This window comes from Thamnophis elegans, chromosome Z, assembly GCF_009769535.1.
Source record: "Thamnophis elegans isolate rThaEle1 chromosome Z, rThaEle1.pri, whole genome shotgun sequence".
In the NCBI taxonomy this organism is placed as follows: domain Eukaryota; kingdom Metazoa; phylum Chordata; class Lepidosauria; order Squamata; family Colubridae; genus Thamnophis; species Thamnophis elegans.
The window spans coordinates 60624862-60650226 of NC_045558.1; the positions used below are offsets into that span (position 1 = coordinate 60624862).

Here is a 25365-nt window from a genome sequence, read left to right on the forward strand (position 1 = left end):
GTTAATGGTTATCTTTCCTCTTGAATCCTAGCATCAACTCTTAAATGCATAGCCTTGTCTTATTTTGGATAAGCATTTAAACCTTACTCTACACCCTTTTCTGAGGGAACTATTTTGACGCTGCATTATAATCACTTTTACTTTCCTTTGAGCAAGATGTACAAATATGGCTTGTAACATCATCATGATTTTTGGCAGAGAGGAGTGGTAAGTATTACACTATACTTGTTTACAACCAACTTAGTATTCAGAAGCTAATTAAAGGATTGGGTTTAATAGTATGAGGCATTTCACTTCAAAAGTGTAAAAGAACCAAAAGTGATCAAACTAACCAGGAGGAAAAGGGACATTTGTTTTTTTAAAAAAGAAGCATTTTTTTTAAAAAAATAGATTTTTAATAATAATAAAATAATCCAAGACAAGCATTTAAAATATGTGGTGGGTTTCCTTTACAGCCCAAATAAGTAAGTCCTCTTGTAGATTCCAAGGCTTCAGATCTCTGAAGATAAAGAGGTTTCTTACCACCAAGGAAAGCATAGCTATTAATCAGCAGAACTGCATGGGAATAGGTTTAAATAACCACTTTTCTAACAATAATTTTCTGCCTTCATTATCTATGCAAAACACACATCAAGCTAGTCTTCTAAAAATGTTAAACGTAACATTGCAGCATACTTTCAAGACTAATCTTTGGATTAAGGAGTGCACAGAACAGGCAAACCATATTCTGTTTGGAAAAAGGTAAGATGAGAGTCTTGATAAAAACAATAACTCAGGAGCAGTGTTTAGTACTAGCTTGATATCTCTGGTCCACCATGGATTTTAATTGCTATTGCCCATGCCATTTAATTACTGATATAATGTTTAGCCCATCATTTGGCAGTATTGATACCAAAAATAATGCATGCAACATTCAACTCTCTAATTTAATCTTAAATAGGAACATTGAAGCCATGTTTCATTATGAATTTGGCAGAATTACGATCTAAGGAAAAGATTTCTACAAACCAGAATTGTCCATTTATGCTGGAATTGCAACTCTAGCTATATTAAATATCACTTTTGAAAGTCACAGTGCCAATAAGCCTGGATGAAGATTGAAGAAAGCTGCTTGAGAAATGACAAGATGATATCCTAGTATTATTTTTAATCAAAATGTCAAATTTAGTCTTTTACTTTAGCATTAATTTTCTTACTTTAACAATTGTTATCAAGCAAATAGTGAATGAGATTTTCTTGATTAAACTCTTTGCAAGGCTTCCCTCAGATTTTTTTGATTGAGTATATAACAAGAGCAATATTGAAAGCAGAGAAGAAATGCAGGACACAATTGTGGAGATTGAAACCAGCAAGAACAATGTTTCTAAGTTCTAGAATCAAAACTGCAAAAAGTATTCAACAGTTCATTGAATAAAATTGTCAAAACAGATGGCTGAAAAAGTTCCTTTGGGTAAAATGGCTTTGTAGGACAATTCATCTTTACTAAACAACAGGATCCTTGGTTTGCACTGATGAAGTTACCTAGTTGGTAATGAAATGTCCGCAAAAAAATACAAAACTCAGAGAGTACCAAGGACAACACAGTTCAACCCTAAGCTATGAATACTCTCTTCTATTAATACTTACTAAACTACAAAAAAGACAGTAGTTCATACAATTTCCAAGTATGGTACAGGTTTCCTGTGCCATTATCTCCCCTATATGCTGTCACATTATTCTACTCCATTCACTCATATTTCTAAAGATTCTGAGCCACTCTTTTGGCAATTCAGTATATAGATTAAAAACTGCCTAAGCTAGTAACCTTTCACATAGGACTATTCCAAACACAAATTACACCAAGCAATAACAGTAAGTGGAAAAATAAAGGTAGAGGGATTGTTTCTTGCCATATCTCTTAGGATTTCAAACCCATTTTAGCCATCATTTGTTCGTATACACTCCATGCCATTGCTGCCATCAGTGTGCGCCGCAAAGCTCTTGGAACAGCACCATGAAAAAATCCAGCCAGTCCATAATTCTGTAGGGAAAAAAATAACCACCATCATCTTCTTAAGCATCAGTTCTGGATGATAATTATTAAAGATTAATCTTTAATCAAAGATGGAAACAGAAACTACTAACTATAGAAGTCACTTGGTCACGCAGTGATAGAATGAGTTAACAATATTTTTTATTTTATGTATTGCTTTTTTTGGCACCCATCTTGCCACATATGTCAAAACTATGTATCTATTTCTTTTAAGAGAATGCAACCTCATCCAAAACTAATAGGTATCACCCCCCACAACCTAGTTCAAAGTAACATTTTAGAATATGCTTGGATTCTCCTGATTGACATACAGGTGAAACTTGAAAAATTACAATATCATGCAAAAGTTCATTTATTTCAGTAATGCAACATAAAAGGTGAAACTAATATATGAGATAGACTCATTACATGCAAAGCAAGATAGTTCAAGCTGTGATTTGTTATAATTGTGATGATTATGACTTACAGCTCATGAAAACCCCAAATCCACAATCTCAGAAAATTAGAATATTGTGAAAAGGTGCAATATTCTAGGCTCAAAGTGTTCCACTCTAATCAGCTAAGTAAGCCATAACACCTGCAAAGGGTTCCTGAGCCTTTAAATGGTCTCCCAGTCTGGTTCAGTAGGAATCACAATCATGGGAAAGACTGCTGAGCTGACAGTTGTGCAGAAAACCATCATTGATAGCCTCCATAAGGAGGGAAAGCCTCAAAAAGTAATTGCAAAAGAGTTGGATGTTCCCAAAGTGCTATATCAAAGCACATTAATAGAAAGTTACGTGGAAGGGAAAAGTGTGGAAGAAAAAGGTGCACAAGCAGCAGGGATGACTGCAGCCTGGAGAGGATTGTCAGGAAAAGGCCATTCAAAAGTGTTGGGCACTTTCACGAGGAGTGGACTGAGGCTGGAATCAGTGCATCAAGAGCCACCACACACAGACGGATCCTGGACATGGGCTTCAAATGTCATATTCCTCTTGTCAAGCCACTCCTGAACAACAAACAAAGTCAGAAGCGACTTACCTGGGCTAAAGAAAAACAGACCTGGTCTGTTGCTCAGTGGTCCAAAGTCCTCTTTTCTGAGAGCAACTTTTGCATCTCATTTGGAAACCAAGGACCCAGAGTATGGAGGAAGAATGGAGAGGCACACACTGCAAGATGCTTGAAGTCAAGTGTGAAGTTTCCATAGTCTGTGTTGATTTGGGGAGCCATGTCACCTGTTGGTATTGGTCCACTGTGCTTCATTAAGTCCAGGGTCAATGCAGCCATCTACCAGGAGATTTTGGAGCACTTCATGCTTCCTTCCGCAGACAAGCTTTATGGGGATGCTGACTTCATTTTCCAGCAGGACTTGGCACCTGCCCACACTGCAAAAACCCACAAATCTGGTTCAATACCATGGGATTACTATGCTTGATTGGCCAGCAAACTCGCCTGACTTGAACCCCATAGAGAATCTATGGGGCATTGCCAAGAGAAAGATGAGACATGAGACACCTCAGCAGTGCCACAGGCTGATAGCTTCCATGCCACGCCGCATTGAGGTAGTAATTGTTGCAAAAGGGGGCCAAACCAAATACTGAGTACATATGCATGCTTATACTTTTCAGAGGTCCGATATTGTTCTATGTACAATCCTTGTTTTATTGATTGCATATAATAGTGTAATTTTCTGAGATTGTGGATTTGGGATTTTCATGAGCTGTAAGCCATAATCATCACAATTATGACAAATCACGGCTTGAACTATCTTGCTTTGCATATAATGAGTCTATCTCATATATTAGTTTCACCTTTTAAGTTGCATTACTGAAATAAATGAACTTTTGCACGATATTCTAATTTTTCGAGTTTCACCTGTACTACAAAGAATTGTCACTAGCTTATTGATTAGCTCTCAAATTCCTAACGACCAAAACCCACACTCTACCCTGACTTCATTGAGATGTGAAATAGCATTAAATATAAATATATTAATACAAGATAAACAGGAGTTATGCTTCCTGTTTTTCTTCCACAAGAGATAATTTATCAATAAACCATGGCTGTTCATTCCAAAAAAACAGAATGAAGAGTTTAAATAATGTATGTCTTGTAACTATAAATTAAATAAGTTATGTCCTATGTCAGAATCTACTTTGCTTGCTTTCTATCCGCTGCCATAGTAATGGGGAGGGTGAGGGCTCCTGGTATTTGGGGGGGAATTGCTAGGTGCTGGAGGAGGTATCATGAAGGGAATTTTGTTCTCACCATCTTCTGCGCATGCTGATGCCTCGTGTTTGGGCTTGGTCAAGGTCAACCATCTCTTCATACCAGCTGAATGAGGCCACTTGAAGATGCATCCCACATGACACTTTTGGGAGTTGCAGATTGGACATTGGGTTGGGGTAACTACATGTTCGTGCTTTTTTGCTTCAGATTTTGCTTCGCTTTTGTTGTTTTCATTTCATGTCCAGTAAAAGTACCTTTATCTCTATTCAAATGGAGTTGGGGTTTTTTCTTTCTTGGATACTGAATGAGGCACACCTGACATTAAGCAAGATCTCACTTCACACCCATCCCAGAGTTAAAAGCTACTGGGGTGGATGGGTGCATCAACATGTTTAACCCCTGCAGCAACCAAGAGGATATGGGTGGGGTGGGGTGTTGGATTCTCTCCTCCCTTGGAAACAGAATGGATGGCTGAAGTGAATCTGGAAGAAAAATCGGTCTGACCCAGATGGTCGCTGGGAGTAGGACAGATGAATGATCCTGAGGAGATGCTAGTGGGAGTTACAACCACCTGGCTCTGGAAACCAGAGGCTGCCTGGCAGGAAGCCGAAAAAGAAGATCTCATGATGATTCATGCTTTACAACTTTTACAAGAGGCTTGGGGAAATCGCCATATGCGCAAAAGTCACACCAACAGAGAGATTGGAACAGCTGAATAGGCAAAGCAGACACCCTGGCTAACCCCGAAACGGCCCTGGGAGCTGCTCCAGGAACCAGGCAAGTCGAAGGAGTTCCAGCGGCCTCCGCAGCAGCAACAGTTCAAGCTCCCCCAAGGGGGGTGGGGGTAGCCCCATGAAGGTGTCAAATTTCAAAGATTCCTCCTCTAGGAGTGAAGTACGGAGGAGATCCCAATGGGATCTTTTTTGGTTCAAGTTTGGAATTACATGCAAGAGTATGGAGAGGATTTCCCATCAGAGGTTGCCAAAGTGAGAAGTGTTACTATGGCAGTGGAGGGCAAAGCAGCTGACTGGATGGTGGCTCTACATAATGATGATTTCCCCCAGCTGAGAGATTACAATGTGTTTATGATGGCCCCGAGGGCACACTTTGATGATCACCTCGCAAATTGGAAGGCAAGAACTAGGATAAAAACTTTAACCCAGGGACGGAGGTCTGTGGCAGAGTATACTCAGGATTTTCTCAAGCTGTCTGTGCACATGCGGGGATGGTCCCGGGAGGCATTGATGGACAGCTACATGGATGGCCTTAACGAAGATGTGTACCAGAGCTGTGTGAACAGCCCCCCCACCATGACCTGCAACATTGGTATGAGCTGGCTGCTGATGTGGGAATTGACTTAGCCAGAAATCGATACCGTGGAGGCAGCAGCTGGAACAACCCCCCACCCCGAAAGAGGCACCAAGAGCAGGAAAAGGGGGGACAGCAACCAAGTCCAGAACAATGGTGTGTTTCCGATGTGGAAAGGAGGGGCATTGAGCTGCTGACTGCTACTCTAGGTTGGGCCCAAAACCACCTTCGGCTGGAGGGAAGAAACCTGACAAGCAGCAAGGAAAGCGCCGTGAAACAGTCCTGAAAAGCATGGAAGTTGCTGATTTCCTCTCTCCAGGCCAGGAGGAGAAGGAACCCACACCTGTCTACCTCATTGAAGGGGAACAACATTTTGAGGTTAAGGAGATCCTGGATTCCAGGAAAAATAGGGGTACTTAATGGCCTGGAAACATTTCCCTCTATCCCATGCTAAGTGGGTGAATAAGTCTGATGTCAGAGCTCCCAAACTCTTGCAAAAGTTCCATTCCAGGTACCCTGATAAACCCTAATTGTGATGTATATATTTGTTATTATTGTTGTTGTTTGTTTTATCTTTTTCTCCAGGGATGATGTCCTTTCTGCAGGAGGGTCGAATGTCAGCATCTACTTTGCTTGCTTGTTATCGTCTGCCATAGTAACGGAGAGGGTGGGGGCTCCTGGTATTTGGGGGGGATTGCTAGGGGCTGGAGGAGGTATCATGAAGGGAGTTTTGTTCTCACCATCTTCTGCGCATGCTGATGGCTCGTTGGGGTTGGTCAAGGTCAACCATTTCTGCATACCAGCTGAATGAGGCCACTTGAAGATACATCCTACAGGACACCTTTGGGAACTGCAGATTGGGCATTGGGTTGGGGTAAGGGTTGGTCAAAGTCAACCATCTCTGCATACCAGCTGAATGAGGCCACTTGAAGATACATCCTACAGGACATCTTTGGGAATTGCAGATTGGGCATTGGGTTGGGGTAATTGGGGGAGGAGGGCTCTAGGTAAAAATTTGATATGTACATGTTTGTGCTTTTTTGCTTCAGATCTTGCTTCACTTGTTTTTATTTCATGTCCAGTAAAAGTTCCTTTATCTCTATTCAAATGGAGTTGGGGGTTTTCTTTCTTGGATACTGAATGAGGCACACCTGACACTATAACCAAATGGTGCTCTAGTTTTTTGGGTTTGCACCTAAGTGCAATTACTATTGGTACTATTTTTGCTTTCTTTTGCCAATGGTTATTCTACTTATCCCTAAAAGTGATTCTGCCATCCAGTTGGGAGGAGGGGGGCCTTGGAGTCGATTTATTAGCAGTGCCTGTGACAACTGATATTTTACAACTGGTTTCCTGGCATCAAAGTGCCTCACCTTTTTGGGGAATGTTTATGATGGCCATGTGGGATGATTCACTTTAATGTCTAATGGAAGATAGCCACGGGAATGTATGTTTATTTGGTTCTCAGGGCAGTTGGTAAAGGAAACATCTTCACACTTGTGTTTTGGCTAAAATCTGCATTCTAACTAATGGGAAGGGTCTCTACTGCTTTAATTCTACTCGCATTGCCTAAGGGAATTCAGATGTTGTTTTGAACTTAATGATTTCCATTCTACTTAATAAAAGGTTCCTTTTGAAATACTCCATTTCAAAAGTCTTCACTTTCTTAGTCTAGGAGAGGAAGACTTACAGCAGATCTTTGTATTTTGTGGTTTTCTCCGGGTTTTTGTTGTTGTTGTTGTTTTGTATTTCATTCTGCTGTCTCTTTGTATTGCCATGTCCACTATCCAGACTTTTTTTGTGTTTCTTATCAAAATTGTTAAGTCTGGGCTGCTGTTTGGCAGATGCTTTTCTGTTTGAATTCTAAAGTTCCAGCTTCTTCATTTTCTATTACTTCGTCCATTTTTGTGGTTCCATTAGTTCTTGCTTATAGAAAATGGTATTTCTTGCCAAAATTACAATGCACAATTATTGCTACTATGTGCTGCTGGTGTTTGTAGTCCATCTGCCTCAGAAATTACAAACTCAGACAAACAATCAAGCAGTGAATAAAGTCTAATTAAGGAACAACCAAGGAGAAAACAGCACCTCCCATCAACACTGATGGCGAAAAATACTGTATGCAACAAATACAGCAAGATAATATAAATAAATGGAGAACAAACCCCATTCCCTTCTAGCACTGAAGATGTTTGCCTGATAATGAAACATCTGCATTAAAATAATTGATCTCAGAAAGCACCAAGGACTTCACAATTCAATCCTGACAGATACACACACACACACACACACTTTTATTGTACTGGCCATGTAATATTTTGCCTTGCCATGCCTCTTTTCTATTCTTCATTTGGTCTTTTTTTGTAGGCCATTTAATGTCTCCCAATATTTTTTTAGCTTTTCATTGTCTCTTTTGAATGGTATATAAATGTGGTTTATCTCACTGTGCCTGTTAATGACCAATAAGCCTTCATAGTATATTAGCTTTAGTGTATCTTCTTCACTGTCCTTTATACATTCTACCTATGCCCCTTTTTTTTCTTCCTTTCACTATCAGCTATATTTGCAATATTCTATGCCTGCCTATGCTCCATGGTTAAGTAGAGATTGTCAAATCACTGGCAGATAAAGGGCATGATTCATTGTCATTATTTTTCTGGTCTTCCTTTCCAGGGCTTCTAGTTCTGCTTGAGTGGAATTGTGCAGGTGCCAATCACTTGATAGTATTTCCTCCACTGAGTTTGGACCTTTCTGATGTATTCACTACTAACTTTCATCTTGATTTCAGTATGCTTGATATATCAGCATGATGTTGTCTCCTTCCTCCAGGCCCTGATGCTATTTTCCATAGGGTATCTTAATTCCTTTAATTTTTCACTATTTTTCTTGTTGTGAGTGAGTGGATAGGAGAGACGCACCTCTATCCAGTCCAAACTCCATTGCAATATTTTGGCTGCATATTTGGGTATTGATGAACAATGATTCTATTTCAGATATTTTTCCATAAAGCTTCAGATCATCTGTTTAGAGGAGATGGAATGGCCTGGCAGATGTTTTTGATGTTTGATAGTCATGCCCTGAGTATTTCAATATTGTACAGAGAGGAATAAATACAATGGCATTCATGGTGATAATCAGTCTCCTTGAAGGGTTCCTCCCTTTCTGGACAAAATTGTATCAAAAGCAATAACAACTCCACAATAGAACAGGAACCAACTGCTTCAGAATGCTAATTATGAATTAATGGAGGTAATTAGACTAAGCTGTAGTATTCACAACTTCATTGTGCCAAGAGACATCTGGTCTGCCACTACAGGAACAGAATGCTAGTTTAAATTAGCACTTCTTATGCTGTTTGCACATATATCCAATCATTGAAAAATCCTGCTGAAATTAATTTAGGAATACTTTTTCAGAAACATGATGAAAATGAAATCAGATATCAGTTTCTTTTAATTAACAAATATTTTGCTGCTGATAATTTAAGAGCCAAAATACTGTTAACTACTTAATGCATTTAGCCTTACCCTGAATATTAAGGCAATAGTCTGGCCAGTCTGAAGGTATTTTTCAGATGAGAGCTGCATGTGTGTTTTGATGACATCAGCAGGCTGAGTAGCTAATGAGGCCAGAATTCCAGCCACAGTTCCACAACCAAAGTTCATAAGTGGTACAACTGTTGTATTTAGTTGGCCTGGAAAACAGCAAGCAAACCCACAAAGTTATTTTACAAGTAATTGCTGCAAAGAATAAGTAGAACAACCAAACCTTATATGTCACATTATAGGTAAGAACTAATCTAAAGTCAATATTTTAAAACCTCAAAAATTCAAACTGAAAAGGAGCATAATTGGAAAATGAAGTGGAGATGGATTTCTGAAGGCCCTGAAAAATCTGATTGCATGAATTTGTGGTACTGCATTCCAAAATTAAGATGATCCTAGCAAAGTATTCAATGTTTTGAAAATGGCAAAACCACTGCAAACATGTGAATACTGTATTTTTAAAAAAAGGTTTTACGTTCTGCAGGCCTCCCAAACCCTCTGCAAAAAAGGGGGGGTGTGCAGAACTTTGGGAGGCTTGTAGAGTGCTCCTTGGGGCTGCCCCCCCCAAAATGAGCAAAAAATTGCCAATTTTCTGCAAAAAGGGGGGGGTTGAGCAAAACCCGCTCCATTTTCTCCTTGATTTTGCCCTCCCCAGCCCCCAGAAGCACTTTGCAAGCCTCCCAAACCCTCTGCATGTCCATTGTTGCAAAGAGGGTGGGGTTTTGGTAGGCCAAAAATGCTGTATTCAGTGTATAAGACACACCCAGACTTTCATCCTTTTTGGGGGGGGGGGATTTCTATTCCGAAAAATACAGTATATCATGTTTGTTTCACTTCTATTTATGTAGTTAAGATTTTTAAAAAAATCTTTCAGCATCTTTTCTCTTAAATTCATCAGCTATAATAGGTATACAAATAAGAAACAAATCAAATTCCAGAAAATTATATGACAACTTGGTTTAAATTCACATTATTAATTCTACATTCCTTAAAAAACTTACAAAACTTCTAATATTGTTTGAACATACAGATCAATATTAGAGTCAAAGGAAATACAGGTACCTCCTTTTTTCAACCATAGCATTGTGTCAGAATTATGTCTAAGCATTCAAACTGAAACACATGGTTAATTTTTACATTCTTTATACTAAGCCATTCATTCTTCCCAATGGCTAAAAGATTCATGGATCCAGAATCATTATGCTGCAAAAACAAAGGTTATGATTTAGAACACCAAAGAGAGACGTAACATATAGGGACTCAAGAATATTTCATTAGGCAATTTCAAAGATAAGAACAATTACAAGGTAGTGATTTTATATAACAAATGACATACAAAAGGACATTTTAAATATAAAGATGTAATAGATTTCTTGCCACAAAATCTCATATGGAAACTCTTTCTACAAAAGGACCCATAGAACCTGTTCACTTACCATATGATGCAAGCTTCTGGGTTTGTGTGTAGAACATCAGATAGATGCCAGAAAAAGGTGCATCACGAAGAAGTGTTGCTGACAGGCCCCTAAACAAACCACAAACCCCCTCTGACTGATAGATATTTCTCAGGGCTCCATACACACTTTCATAGCTGTATTTTCCACTCTGTAAATCAAATGTAATTTTCAAAGTGAACATCCTACTACATAAGCACATGCTAACTTCTGCCAAAACTTAAAATACATATGGAGCAGAAAAAAGTTCTAAATTGCAAACAATATTGGAGTCATTGTAAGCTAGTGATATCGATATGGAAGCAATTTATTGTTGTTAGAATGATTTATATCACAGATGTTAAAAAATCATGCCATTAATATTCCAGACTATTTCTCTTATTATTAAGTTTATTCTATGGTGATTTTTTTTAGTTGTTGCTATAAGTTACTTAGAGTTGGAAAGAGTGAAGTAACATAAAATTAGAAATATATACAGTAAATAAAATTTTCCAATAAAAAAGAAAATAATTCCTCACCTCATATCGTGTTTTCACTACTGTGATGGGTAACATACAAATAACAGCTACAGTTCGTGAAGTTGCACCCAAAAGAACCAATTCCAAGGCAGTAGGAGAATGTTCCCACAAAAAATGATGTTTTATCATATATAAGGTGCTGAAGTAAATCCCAACTCCTGGAATGCAGCGTGCAAAGGACTGCAAAGTGATGGCAAGCAGTGCACACACACACACACGCACACACACACGCGCACACACACACACACACACACACACACACAGAGAGAGAGAGAGAGAGAGAGAGAGAGAGAGAGAGAGAGAGAATCATGCAAAGAGACAAATCTAAGGATGTTGATTGACAATTTTTAATTTTTATTTCAAAAGGAGTGAGGACAATCTATTTTTCCCAATTTAATAATGTTGCATTTCATACAAGAAACTCAACAAAGTTGCATGAAGTAGGATAGGATGGACAATGGACAACTTTGCAACTTATCTAAAGTCATTTTGTCAGCTTCAAAAGTGAAGTGGAGATTTGAACTTCCATGGTCTTTAGCTCTAGTCAATACCTATATCTAAATTTCAAGTTTCATTCTTCAGAAACCAGGGCATCCATGTGTAAGCACTTTTGTCAAAATGCCTTTAATCAAACTAAAGGAACCGCAGAGGTCATGAGTGAGGGGAAATTGTCACTGCACCTTTGGAAAGGAAAATACTAATCAACTCTTTTAACAATATGTATGATCAAGTAAAGCAGCATTGGAAACCAATCTAATCAACAGAGAGAGGTGTTTCCATATTCTGTGATTAAATAGGTACTAATGCCCAATGAATTACACTTCCATGTAATCCAAATAACCAGTAATTTATATTTGTGAGAAACAGCTGAAACACTCTGTGGCCATATTCACTCAGTGTGTAGAATTTGGTTAGATTGTAGTGGTAGGAACCCGGGCCATTGTTTTGGTACAAAATAACTTAGCTCTCATAATGGTTTACTCTAATCACATATAGTTTACTTGGATCTCTATGTCACCAGAGCATTCACTTTCAGACTTCCAAATTTCATTTTGAAAGTTCTATAGCCACTGTATCACTTGTCTCAACAATGCTAAGTGAAATATTGTTTTGAGCCACTGTTGGATAAATTTATTCCTGAATTGGTTGCCACTGGCTTTTAGTGGCAAGGATTAAGGTTTCTTAGGGATTCAAACTCAAAATAAGCTCACTCCAACAAATCCAATTCAAACCCAAAAGATCATACCACTTATTAGAGACAACTCACTGGAGAAACACCTTTCCACAGTCCAAATATACTTTCTGTACGAGCAAGTTTGAAGAGTAGAGCTACCATCTTAATACGACCTGATCTGGGGGGAAATATATTAAATATTAGAAACAGGTAAAGCTCAACAACCATTTATTGCAGCTTCTCCACCAGGGACATTCTGAATAACAGCCTCCCTATCCCACTAAATACAAGCAAATGTACTGGCTCTAATTATGAGACTGAAAATTCCCAGTTCAGAAACATTCACTACCAAAATAGGTGATAGTGTATACAAGCTGTTCTTAAACCCAGTAACTTCTATATACGTTGAGACCACAATCTAATTCCTATCCAGCATTGCCAAAGATCCACTTGAGACCAAGACACTTTTCCGTGAAGTTATTTAGGTGCATGTAAATGCATACACGTGCCTAACATTCCAGTTTTTAATCTATTGATTCCCAAAACTACCATTAGAGAAAAATGCAAAATTTTGCTGTTTACCACTATAAGCAACCATGTAGAGAAACTATCTTCCTGAATTTTGGAGTGATTCAGATGTGCTAGCTGAATGTTTTTCTCTTTGCACAATTAAGTTGAGATTCATCAATAAAGTCAGCCTGTACTCAGGCAAGGCGTTAACACCAACTTTTCCTATAAAAAATAACAATAGCACTTAGACTTATATACCATTTCATAGTGCTTTACAGTATTCTCTAATCAGTTTACAGAGTCAGCATTTTGTCCCCAACAATCTGAGTCCTCATTTTACCAAACTCGGAAAGATGAAAGGCTTAGTCAACCTTGAGCCAGTAAGGATTGAACTCCTAACCACTGGCAGTTAGCCTGCAATACAGCATTCTAACTATTGCACCACCAGGACTCCTAATGCATATCTTTTATTCAATAAAACCCCAATATGGATGTTTTCACTTGTAAAATTGTAAAACCTAGGACTATACTTTGCCTGTCTCATTAGTATATCAGTTTCATTCTTTCCCATCACTTAATCACTTGATTTTAGCCCAGAGCTTTAAGGCCAACAGCAGAAAAAATCTTCAATAAGTATTTGAAATACTTGCCCACTGATAGTTGGCTGCACAGTCTGCAGCCTAGTTTTAAGTAAGTCAAGAGGCTGGAAGAGCAGGGTGGAGCATGTTCCACTGATAGAACCACAAAAAAAGGCTTTTAGTATAGGATGCATCTTGGAAAACAAACAAACAAAATTAGATTGTATGCAGAGTTAAAAATTAAAACTACACAATTCTTTAATAACCATATTCCAGACCTTTTAGTCATAAAAATAAAGATTAGATTAGGCAGTATTTAATATGTAAATGTTTTCAAATAAATAATAAACAAACATCCATTCTTAAGAAAGCATAATCTTTTAAATCTCATGTAGAAACCTTTAGCTTATAATTTTTGTTTAAAACATTAATAATCTCTTCATTATATTTACTAATTGGGTAACTGTAACTATGTTGAAAATTGAGGTCTGTGGAAAGCACAAATTGTAGCAATGTGAGGTATTGCAATGCAATGCAATGCAATTTCTTCAGGGTTCAATTCAAGATGCTAGTTGTCACCTTCAAAGCCCTTCATGGCACAAGACCTTGTTATATGCAGGACTGCATAAGAATATCCATCCATCCTAGGTCATCCTAGATAAACTGGGTTCACTCAAGGTCCCCTCCCTGAAATTTGCCATCTAGAGGTACCTCAGAAGCTTCATGACTACCCCTATGCTGTACAACACCTTCCCACTAGTGATTTAACAGCCCTCCCACTTCTAATGTTTCAGACCTTTAAGACCTCTGGCCACAATTAAATTTGCAAAACACAGGAGTATTAAATATGTTCACCACCTTAGGCTATATATAACAAGGGTGGGATAAAAATGTAATATCATCAAGAAGCAAATTATGTCTCTCATGTTGTGCCTATTTTGTATCTGCCTGCAGTCTTTATATAACAGTGTCTCTTGGTAGGGATCCCACAGCTACAATCACCTTTTAGCCCAAATAGAGGAACCTGGGACCTGTTAGCAAGAGTTTGGGAATACACGTACTGTATATACTCGAGTATAAGCCTAGTTTTTCAGCCCACTTTTTGGGCTGAAAAAAGCCGCCTCGGCTTATACTCGAGTCAGTGAAAAATTTGCCCGAAATGGAGGAGAAAAAGGGGCGGGGCCATGCCGCTGGGTGACACTCGTGAATGGCCCAGTGCCCCTGTGAGTTTCCCCTCCCTCTGTGTCAGTTTGCCGCGCAGCGCGCACCGCGCACCGCACCATCCCCCCTCCTCATGTTCTAATGTAATGCAGGGCTGTCTTACGATTCCCCTTCCTCCCCCTCCTGCCGCTCTGCAACGATGTCCCACCTCCTCCTTGTTATGGCAAGCAGCCACATAGCGATGTCCCACCTCCTCTGGTACAGTGATCCAATGATAGGAATCACTGTGCCGTGTGTCATAGGAGGCGGGACATCGCTCCCGCGGCTGCACGGGACATCATCATCACAGCGGGACATCAGCATCATGAGGTGAGTGAAGTATTTCATTGAATACACCGCTAGTTTACTGTTTTTCTTTGAAATAAATATTCAAAAACATTATTGGTATCTATTTTTATTTTTGAAATTTACCGGTAGCTGCTGCATTTCCCACCCTAGGCTTATACTCGAGTCAATAACTTTTCCAGTTTTTTGTGGTAAAATTAGGTGCCTCGGCTTATATTCGGGTCGGCCTATACTCGCGTATATACGGTACCTATACATACAGATAATACTATACACTAGGTATGAGGTAGTGTTTGGGGAAATCTAAGCCACACAGAACTCGGGAGGCATCCTTGCTGAGTAACGTTACCATCCCTCCCTTTTGTTAAGTCAGTCAATTTAATCGATATGTGACGAAAAACATCTATTTCTGCTTCAATGACTATGCTAAAGCCTTTGATTGTGTGGATCACAACAAATTGTGGCAAGTTCTTAAAGAGATGGAGTACCAGACCATCTTATTTGTCTCTTGAGAAACCTATATGTGGGTAAAGAAGCAACAGTGAGAACTGAACACGGAGCCACTGATTGGTTCAAAATTGGGAAAGGAGCCCAGCAAGGCTGTATACTATCACTTTACCTATTTAACTTATATGTAGAGTACATCATGAGAAAGGCGGGGCTAGATGAATAAAAAATTATAATTAAGATTGCAGGGAGAAATATCAACAACCTCAGATATGCAGATGATACCACTCAGAAGGGCAGAAAGTGAAGAAGAACTAAAGATCCTCTTGTTGTGGGTGAAGAGAGTGCAAAAATTAGCTTGAAACTCAATATTAAGAAAACTAATATAATGGCATCCAGCCCTCTCAATTCCTAGCAAACAGATGGGGAAGAAATGGAGGTAGTGACAGATTTTATTTTCCTGGGCTCCAAGATCACCGAAGATGGGGAGTGCAGCCAATAAATTAAAAAACACTTGCTCCTGGGGAGGAAAGCTATGGCAAATCAAGACAGCATACTAAAAAGCAGAAACATCACCCTGCCAACAAAAGTGTGTATAGTCACGGTTATGGTTTTCCCAGTTGCAATGTATGGCTGTGAAAGTTGGACCATAAGAAAGGCTGAGCGCCAAAGAATGGAGGCCTTTGGACTATGGTGCTGGAGAAGACTCAAATCGATCAGTTCTAGAGCAGATCAACCCTGACTGCTCTTTAGAAGGCCAGATACTGAAGATGAAACCTAAATACTTTGGCCACCTAATGAGAAGGAAGGATTCACTGGAGAAGAGCCTAATGCTGGGAAAGATTGAGGGCAAAAGAAGGGGACAGAGAATGAGGTGGCTAGATGGAGTCACTGAAAAGTAGGCGTGAGCTTAAAATGGACTCCGAGGGATGGTGGAGGATAGGAAGAACGTTGTCCATGGGGTCGCGATGGGTCGGACACGACTTCGCAACTAACAACATGCGAAGTGAGACAAACAACATCACCAACCAGCACAGCCTCCTGGGTCTTTCCAGAGGAACTGGGACCCTTTTCTGATCCTGCGCCAAAGAAATTTGTCAAGTCAGAATTTGCCGGTGCGGACATTCCACACAGCTTGTATCTGTCCACTAGGTGAGTGACGTTGGCAGCTTGCTCCGTCACCCGGCCAATCAGAAAGGAGGATAGAGCCAAGGCGAAAATGTTATTCGTAACTCTTTCTCCGCTGAAGGAGCCTTTGTGCTTGGTTTAACTAGAGCAGGACTCAGAGGAACCCCAGACTAGGATGGATACAGAGAATGGTGATCAACGAGAAAGCACACTCACGATTAAATCCTTTCTCAATATAAGGTCCTTTAGAACGAAAATAACTTTGTAATCTTTTTCCTCTTGCAGCTGATTATTTTGCAAGCAAGCAATCTTTCCGCTCGTGGTGACTAAGAAATCCAATCTCCTTAATTTGTAAACATTCTATTTAAAACATCCCAGCAGCCTATTTTTGAGAGAAGGGACAACCCAGTGTTGCTCTTGCTCTTCGGGGGGGGTCTTTCTCAAGAATTTCTGAGAAAGATTTCTTTCACTGGCACTACCCGTGTTAGGACCTGCACCAGTCTTTTGTTCCAACATGCTAAGTCATTAGCCATAGTTTACAAATTACAACACACTAAGCCATTCTGTTGTGAACCGAATCTGAAAACTATACTTTAGATTTCCCAAATCATGTGATTCTATCCACGCTTCCCAGCCCCGAAAGTGGATCGTGTTACAACCACAAGTTGAACTGCTTCTGTTCTTACCGCTATAAATTCCACTTTGTGTTGCGTTTGGAGCAGAGCAGGAATCCATTTTTGTATCATTTAAAACCTACGAAAGGCCCTCCACATTAATTAACAAAAAAAATACAAGAAAGTTGTTAATAATAAAACAAAATTCGACAGTTATCAAAAGGGCTTCCTCCTCCAATTTTTTTTAATCCAAGATGATTAGCGGAAGAGCAAGGAACCACTAATCTAGAGATACGAAATATGTAGAGAGGCATCTTTGTAATCCTTATTCCGCTTCAGGGCTCTGTTTATGCAATAACAATTTCGGCGACTTCGGTTCCAATGTGCCCGAAGCTTTATAGGAGATGCGAAATGATAGTATGGGTTCTGCTCATGTTATTAATAATATTTTTTCAAAAAGTTCTTGATGATAGATTGGTCTGATTACCTCAAACGCTGAAATTCCAAGCAATTCTGCCCATAAAATTTTCCCCAAAATTGGATTCTCCACCCCCCTCTATATTTGGAAGAGTCCTGAAGGCATGACTTTTCATCAGAATGACTGGTGTATCTTCCTTTTTGTTCTCATCTGAATTTATTTTCTTTGGCATCATTGTTCTTCTGTCTTGCGCTGATTGCGTGTTTGTATTTTTGCCTATCTGTGTTTTCTACTGTTTTTCACTCTTGAATGGTTTAATTATTGCAAACCACTCAGACTGACTGAGAATTGGATAGCATATAAATTGAATAAATTACTATTCTTGGTCATACAGTCAGCCAGATATTTATAGTGGATTTGGCATTTTATATACTTATTGAATCCTTTCCAAAGATCTGGGATAGGCAGACGTTGTTTAGTAATATTAAAGGTTGCAGCATGTAAACTGTTTTAAGTGAAGATGCCTTTTGCATGATGATGATGATTTTGTCAGTTCCAATGGTGTTCAAGTGTTGCTCCTGAGGTTTTGGGATGCCATCCAGGGTCCTATAAGTACTACATTTGCTTTCTTTTGCCAGTCATTCTATTCCCTTTCTCAGATATTGTATTTTGTCACACACACACAAACACACACACACACACACACACTTTTTTCTCTTCTGTTCTGCTGTTTTCACATGTTGCCATGTTTATCCAGACTTTTTTGTCTTTCTTATTGACAAATGTTAAGTTTTATGTGGTAGATGCTTGTCTGTTTGAATCCAGAAGTCCTAGAGCACTCTTCATTTTCTATTATACAATTATTGGAAGAAATATCCATCTGGTTCAGTTCCAAGCAGGGAGAAAGACACTGGAAACATGGAGGCTGATTGGAAAGATGGTTTATTAATGAACAGGACCACATTGGTTTGAGGTCCTGGGCAGCTGTCCACATGGGTCTGAGAGCAAGGGTTTTTTATACTCTCTCTTGGGCTTTGAGTTTGAGCTTCCTGTTCCTGTGCAATTCTATTGGCTGTTGTAGGGGTTATGGCTAACTTTTTAGGTTGTCTGAGTTAAATTTGATTGAAGTCCGGACTCTCTAAGATGATGTAATGAGGAGGCTTGTATCCTGAAAGAGTGTTGTGCAATTCCTATTGTGTCTTAATGGCTTTCCTGGTTTGGATATTGAGTGAGGACTGATCCTACTGTTGGAAGAAAAGTCCATCTGGATTCAGTTCAAAGTGGGGAGAAATACACTGGAAACATGGAGGCTGCTTGGAAGGATTGTTTAATAGTAATATATCTTTATTACGGTCAAAGACCAGCAAAAGAAATTACTTTTTACAATATATTAAAAAGTACTGACATTAAAATATATTTAAAAAGTACTGATATTAAAAGTAAATAATAACATATATGCTCTCAAATTGTTCAGGTCACTCCCTGGTTTACATAGGTGAAAAGTTGATAACTATGGGAATAAATACAATGGTCCAAATTTTTTTCGAGATATGTCCAAATAATTAGTACAAGATGACAGCTATACTTCTGTAACCAATTTTTTTTCTTGTGGACATTGCAGCAACACAGAATTTTGCCACTGCATGCATGGTAGACGGGTTTGATTCCTAGAGGAGGAAGCCTACGTAAAAATTGTCTGCCCTCCCTGGCAATCTCTCTAGTTGGGAGAGAATATATGCAGACATATGAACTCTGTATAGCTCACAGTATAATAAAATATGTGAGTTATCTTCAATTTCTCCTTTACCACATATACATACCCATTCTGCTATTGGAGTTCTCTTATACCTGCCCTGGAGGAGTGCTGAAGAAAGAATGTTAAATCTGGCTCTGAATAAGGTGACCAGACGTACCGATTTCAGCATGACAAGCACACTTTATAACAATTTTTCTCGTGTCCCTCCACCTTTTAAAAAAGTCCCGATTTTCTGGCTTCATGTTGAAAGCCCAGTGGATTTGCTTAAGAAATCCTAACCGGGGCAAGACAAAAGACACCCTGTCTAATCCCTCTCTCTCGCTGTCTCAGTACTTTCATTGAAGATATTAAAACGTTAAAGCAACAAAACGGACCTCCCCCCCCCACGCCATGCCACGTTTACCTCATTTTATAAAAAAAAAAGATCTAGTACCATAGAGCTGCAGGAAATGGCTAGAGAGGTTGCCAGTGTTACTTCCTGGATTTTCCAGAGGGGAGGGGCACGGAGGTTGGAGGACTGCTCCAAAATGGTGGCAAAGTTTCTTTGAAAAATATTGACTTGGAGTTTCTGCCTGCTGGTAAGTGTGCTGGGTTTTTTTCTTTTATTTTTTAATGCATTTTAAAATAATGTAGGTTTTTAAAAATGTGCAGCTGCTGTTTTTTTATTCAAAACAATATGTGTAACACTATGATGTGCCATGGAAAAATCATTTTTAAAAAACCCTGAAAGAACAAAAGGTTTTTTTTAGGGTATTTTCCTGATCAAAACTATAATTGTTTCTGCATGACACCCTTAATCACAAATAGCCAACTACACTTCATTCTAAATAATTTTATTTCCTTTATTGTATGTGATTACTCAAGTCCAAAAACTGAGTTAATTGGATAAACTCAGCCCCACAATTTACTAAATATACAGTTACAGGAATTTCACGTATAGTGTGCTGTCTCTTAGGGTTTATTGAACATAGGAGAATAATATGAGAGGGATTTGATGTAAAATAAGCTCTTTTAATGAATTCAAAATCAACGCAGCAGACAAGACATGGGAGTGAACATAATACACACTTTAACAATATTTTTTTTTCTTTTAGCCATCAAATACTGCAGCAAGTGTGTCAGTAATAATAGCAAGACAGGCATAGGATTTTCCAGCCAGGTTAATTTTACTTTTTTATGGTTTTGATGTTGTATTTAATTTTATCTGTATTAGAAACTTATGAAGGCTGTGCAACATTTTGCGGTGATATAGAGTATGTAAAGGTATGAATATAGTAGAACCTCTGGTCACAACCATAATTCGTTCCATAACTTTGGTCGCAAACTGATTTGGTCATGAATCAAACCTAACTTTGGAAATTTGGCGCTTACAAAAAAAATGGTGCAGAAGGGGAAATCAGCAGCGGGGGTGGGGGGGGAGAATGTGAATATTTTGGTCAGAAGCGTTTGTGACCAGAGGTTCTACTGTATAACATCTTCACTTAAGACTTAAGATTCACTTAAGATATAACATCTTCACTTAAGATTCACTTAAGAACTGTGGCAAGAAAGGTGGTATAGTGACCAAAGTTACAATGGCATTGAAAAAAGTGACTGATGACCATTTTTCACACTTAGTGACCATTTTCACACTTAGCGACCGTTGCAGCATCCTCATGGTCACGCGATCAAAATTTTGATGTTTGGCAACAGATTCGTATTTATGATGGTTTTAGTGTCCTGGGGTCATATAATCACCTTTTGACAAAGTCAAATGGGGAAACCAGATTCACTTATGTTACTAACTTATCAGCTGCATTTATTCACTTAAGAACTGTGGCAAGAAAGGTGATATAGTGACCAAAGTTACAATGGCATTGAAAAAAGTGACTGATGACCATTTTTCACACTTAGTGACCATTTTCACACTTAGCGACCGTTGCAGCATCCTCATGGTCACGTGATCAAAATTTGGATGTTTGGCAACAGTTACAATTTATATTTGTAAATTGTAGTTATGTTGAAATAAAAAAAACATTACAATACTATTTTTGCGTTATATGAAGTTTTTTGTTGCTCCGTATAAAAATTTTAATCAACCCCCCCTTCCCCGGTCAAAGATGTCCCTCTTTACCAATCTGAAAATCTGGTCACCTTATCTAAGTAAGATCCTTCAAACTTATTCCTTAATAGAGATGTAATGTAATAGAGATGTACTCTATGGTTTCTGGAACTAACATCCATTTAGTAATTTCCTTTGAATTTTTCTCATTCCATTTAATTTTTACCTGGGTATTTTGGCTCTCTAATCTGGGTAGGTAGGCTGTGCCTGCCCTTAGGGATTTCTGGTGTAATGTGAGAGTAAGGATTATTGAATCATGATCACTTTCTAGTCACGAGTCTACCTCCATCTTCTGTAAGAACTTCAGGAGGTCATATGATATTATTCAGTAATCAACTGTGGATTTTCTTCCTGCTCCTTGATAAGTATATTCTGCAGGGTAGTCGCCCCATGTGGACCCATTAAGGATATAAAGATCCAAACATGTAGACATCTGTCTTACACACAAAGTTGTCTGATTTGTTTTAGGATCTTTAAATTGTCTGGAATGCAGGGGTTCTCCTGGTACATTCTCATCATAGTGGATCTTAAATTGATTAAATAATGCTTGATCATTTGGTCCCATCCTAGCGTTTAAGTCCCTCCCTATCATTATTGCTGCTGTGGGGTATTTGAAAAGCCAAGAATAAAATCTTCTATGCTGTTCCAAACCTTGTTGATCAAATTATTCTTATTAAGTAGAGGAATATAGATATTAAAAAGCAAAATTTCCACCTGTTTAAATAAAAGTAAGGTAGTCACAACCCATGGCTGGAAAGGTGGCAGTGATACACATTTAAATTGCAAGGATGTATTAACTAATGTCACAATATCCCCTTTAGCTCTCCCCCCACCCCCCGCCACCTTGCTTGGGACAGCCAGGATTGCATTAACCCAATAACCATCTAACTGTATCTCTGCGGAGGCCCAAGTTTCCTATAAGAAGAGGATGCCAAATTGTGATATATAGTCAAAAAAGTGTTGGTCTTTTGATGGAACAGACCAGCCTGCTATATTCCAGGTTATAAGGGAAAGTGGGTCATCTTTTGCAGCTCATCAGGAAACTTGATTTATACAAAGGGAAGTTGTTGAGTTGTTGCAATGGATTGAAATGTTGTCATGCACAGAATTGGCCTTTTCTAAAAGTAGTGGGATCCCATCTAAGTCCTGTGTAGACTCCTGAGGAACTTGTTCTGAATAAGTGGTTTTCGCTCCAGCTAACAGAGCTTGCCATCCCTATGCTTCTTCTCTAGGTGTAGAGCAAGGCATTATTAAGTCATACTTCCTTCTTTGAGATGGTGCTTTTGATGTGGGTCGTCTCTCAGTTTCTTGGTTTGGTGCTGAAGGTGTCATGGGATATTCATATAAGGATTATAGCATCTCCTTCTCTACTGGGACCTCTAATGGCCCCTTTGGATCTTGGCTTCTATTTTCAATGATCTCATGTTCATGCAATCCCTTGTTCTCTGGAGGAGAAGTGAGAGGCTCAATTATTATTGGGGAGACCAAGCGGCTCTGCTGTGTCCATTGTGACCAGTAAGGATTTCTTTAAATTTTCTAACTTGAATAATACGTTATCTTGTTCTTTCCTTAGGAGAGTGCCAAAAGCATTAATGAGACCACTTTCTGTGTTGTTAAGTATCTTGTCACCTGACAAAGCTGGCTGATTCCCACTTTCTTTTTCTCCTTTCCTCAAGGTTAAAAATGAGGAAGAGACAGACACCTTGGGAGCTCGCATGTTAACAATTAAGGGTATAAATCCTTTCTTCTCAGAAGACTCTACTCCAGATTTTTTTTTAATTTTTGTTCTCTTACATAGCATTTTAAATATACATTCACAATTGTTATTTTTCTTTACATTTATCATTCTTATACATTTATTATTTCATTTAATAAGTTATAATATACAGTTTGGGTTGCTTTATTTACCAACCCTTCCTCCTATTGTAACACCACCTTATTTTCCCTTTCTTTTCTCCCTCCCTCCCTTCTCTACTTTCTTCCTTCTTCCTCTCCTTCCCCTTCCTTCTTTCCTTACCTTTCTCCACTCTTCCCCTTCCTACCCTCTCTCCTTCTCTTCCTCTCTCTTCTATCCTCCTCTCCTCTCTTTCTTCTTTTCCCCATCTTCCTTTCATTTTCTCCTCCTTTCTCTTTTTCTTTTCTGTTATTGTAGGTGTCTCTTTCAGATCTCAGTTTATGTTTCCTTGGGATGGTATTTCCACAAACCCAAATATAATTTGACATCATTTCTTATTCCCTTTCCTTCGCTAATGTATCCTAACTATATCCCTCCCCTTAATATCTCGCTTTTGAATTTATACTTATATATCTAATATTTTCTTTTCTGTTTTCCCCTTCTCCCCCCCCTTTTCCATTTAACAGTGCCTTGTCTGTTTTCTATTTCTCCCTATTTTCTTTTCTAGTTTCCTTTCACTAGCCAATCATAAAATCTTCCCCATGTCTTGAAGTACTCAGATTCCTCTTTATCCTTTATTTTCATTGTCAACCTATTCGTCTCTGCACAATCTAATATCTTTTTTATTATCTCTTCATCTGTTAGTAGCTTATTTGATACCCAATTTTGGGCAAACACAATTCTTGCTGCTGTAGTTACATGTATAATGAAATACGTATCCTCTTTCTTGAATTTCTGTGGGATAATATCTAATAAGAATATCTCTGGTCTAAATTCTATTTCTTGTTGTAACATTTTCTTTAACCATACTCTTATCTTAGTCCAATATTCCCTTGCTTCTGCACATGTCCACCACATATGATAATAGGAGCCTACTGCTTATTGACACTTCCAACATTTCACTGATTTGTCTTTAAACATCTTTGCTAATTTTCCCGGTAACATGTGCTGTCAATAAAACATTTTGTATAAGTTTTCTTTATAAGCTGTTGACATGGTTAATTTATCGTTCCTTTCCCATAATTGTTGCCACTTTCCTAGCTCAATCATGTGGCCAAAATTCTTTGCCCAAGTTAACATTGTATCTTTAACGACTTCTTCTAAGTTAGTTCTTAATAGATAGCTATATAGTTTCTTAATTATTTTTTCTTCCGTTCCCATAAATATCTTATCCAACTCCGAACTTCGTAAGTTAATACCATATTCCCTTTTATCTTTTTCATATCTTGATTGTATTTGTAATTGTGAAAAACATCCTATATCAATCCCTTGTTTTTCTAATTCTTGTTTTTGTTTTAATACCCCCCTTTCTGTTAAAATATATTTGTATCTAATGATATTTTTCGTACTACTGATATTTAGATGTGTCAATGCTTCCATTGTTGAAAGCCATATTGGTATTTATAAATAGTATTTCCCTTTCACTCTTTCCCATATTGTTAACAATCCATTCCTTACATAATGTCTTTGAAAATAGCCATGTACCTTACTTTTACCATACTACAAAAAAGCATGCCAACCTAGTTGCAAATCATGACCTTCCAATGTCAATTATCTTGTATTACTCAGTAGGATCCATTCTTTCATCCAAACTAATCCCGTTGCTTGATAATACAATTCCCAGTTTGGTAATCCAAATCCACCTCGAAGTCTTGCATCTTGCAACATTTTTATATTAATTCTTGCTTCCCCCCACCCGCCATATATATTTTCCCACTATTTTATTCACACTTTCAAAGTATTTTTTCTCTAATTTTATCGGTATTGTTTGGAATAGGTATAGCAATCTTGGTAGTATATTTATCTTTACTACTGCTATTCTTCCCATCAATGAAATTATAGGTTTTCCCATCTTTCCAGATCTATTTCTATTTGTTTTCTCACCTTATAATAGTTATCCTCCTTCAGTGTTACACACCTTGATATCAATTGAATATTTCACTTTTTTCACCGCCTGCATATCCAATTTCCCCATCAACTCTCTTTTCTGATTTTCTGTCATATTTTTCACCAAAATTTTTGTTTTATTTTTATTAATCTTCAAGACCGCTACTTCTCCATATTCTTCTATTATTTCAACTAGTTTTGGCTCTGTTTCTATTGGATCTTCCATAATAAACACCAAATCATCTGCGAATGCTTGTAATTTATATTCTTCTTTCTTGATCCTCATC

At 38.4% G+C, this 25365-nt stretch overlaps 1 protein-coding gene across 2 annotated transcripts; it reads right to left on the minus strand.

The window, feature by feature from the left end:
- Nucleotides 1-1189: 1189 nt before the first annotated feature.
- Nucleotides 1190-17314, minus strand: SLC25A38 (solute carrier family 25 member 38). Of its 2 annotated transcripts, none has more exons than XM_032237052.1 (7): nt 17095-17313; nt 13400-13521; nt 12333-12417; nt 11066-11245; nt 10530-10698; nt 9076-9242; nt 1190-2020 (listed from the first exon to the last, which is right to left on the minus strand). In XM_032237052.1, exons 1-7 carry the CDS (start codon nt 17152-17154, stop codon nt 1898-1900), a joined length of 906 nt encoding a protein of 301 aa, XP_032092943.1. In that variant the 5' UTR covers nt 17155-17313; the 3' UTR covers nt 1190-1897. The 2 variants fall into 2 exon arrangements, with proteins under 2 accessions (XP_032092943.1, XP_032092944.1); XM_032237053.1 differs by lacking the exon at nt 1190-2020 and adding an exon at nt 3357-3396 and having other exon boundaries at nt 17095-17314.
- Nucleotides 17315-25365: the final 8051 nt, after the last annotated feature.

Excerpts from the sequence above, each read along its gene's own strand:
- SLC25A38 (XM_032237052.1), bottom strand. The coding sequence starts at position 17,154 with ATGATACAAAAATGGATTCCTGCTCTGCTCCAAACGCAACACAAAGTG. Across the intron at positions 12,418-13,399 it reads GTGCAGCCAACTATCAGTGG|ATCAGGTCGTATTAAGATGG; the intron begins GCAAGTATTTCA and ends ATTTCCCCCCAG. Across the intron at positions 2,021-9,075 it reads CTATTGCCTTAATATTCAGG|AATTATGGACTGGCTGGATT; the intron begins GTAAGGCTAAAT and ends TTTTCCCTACAG.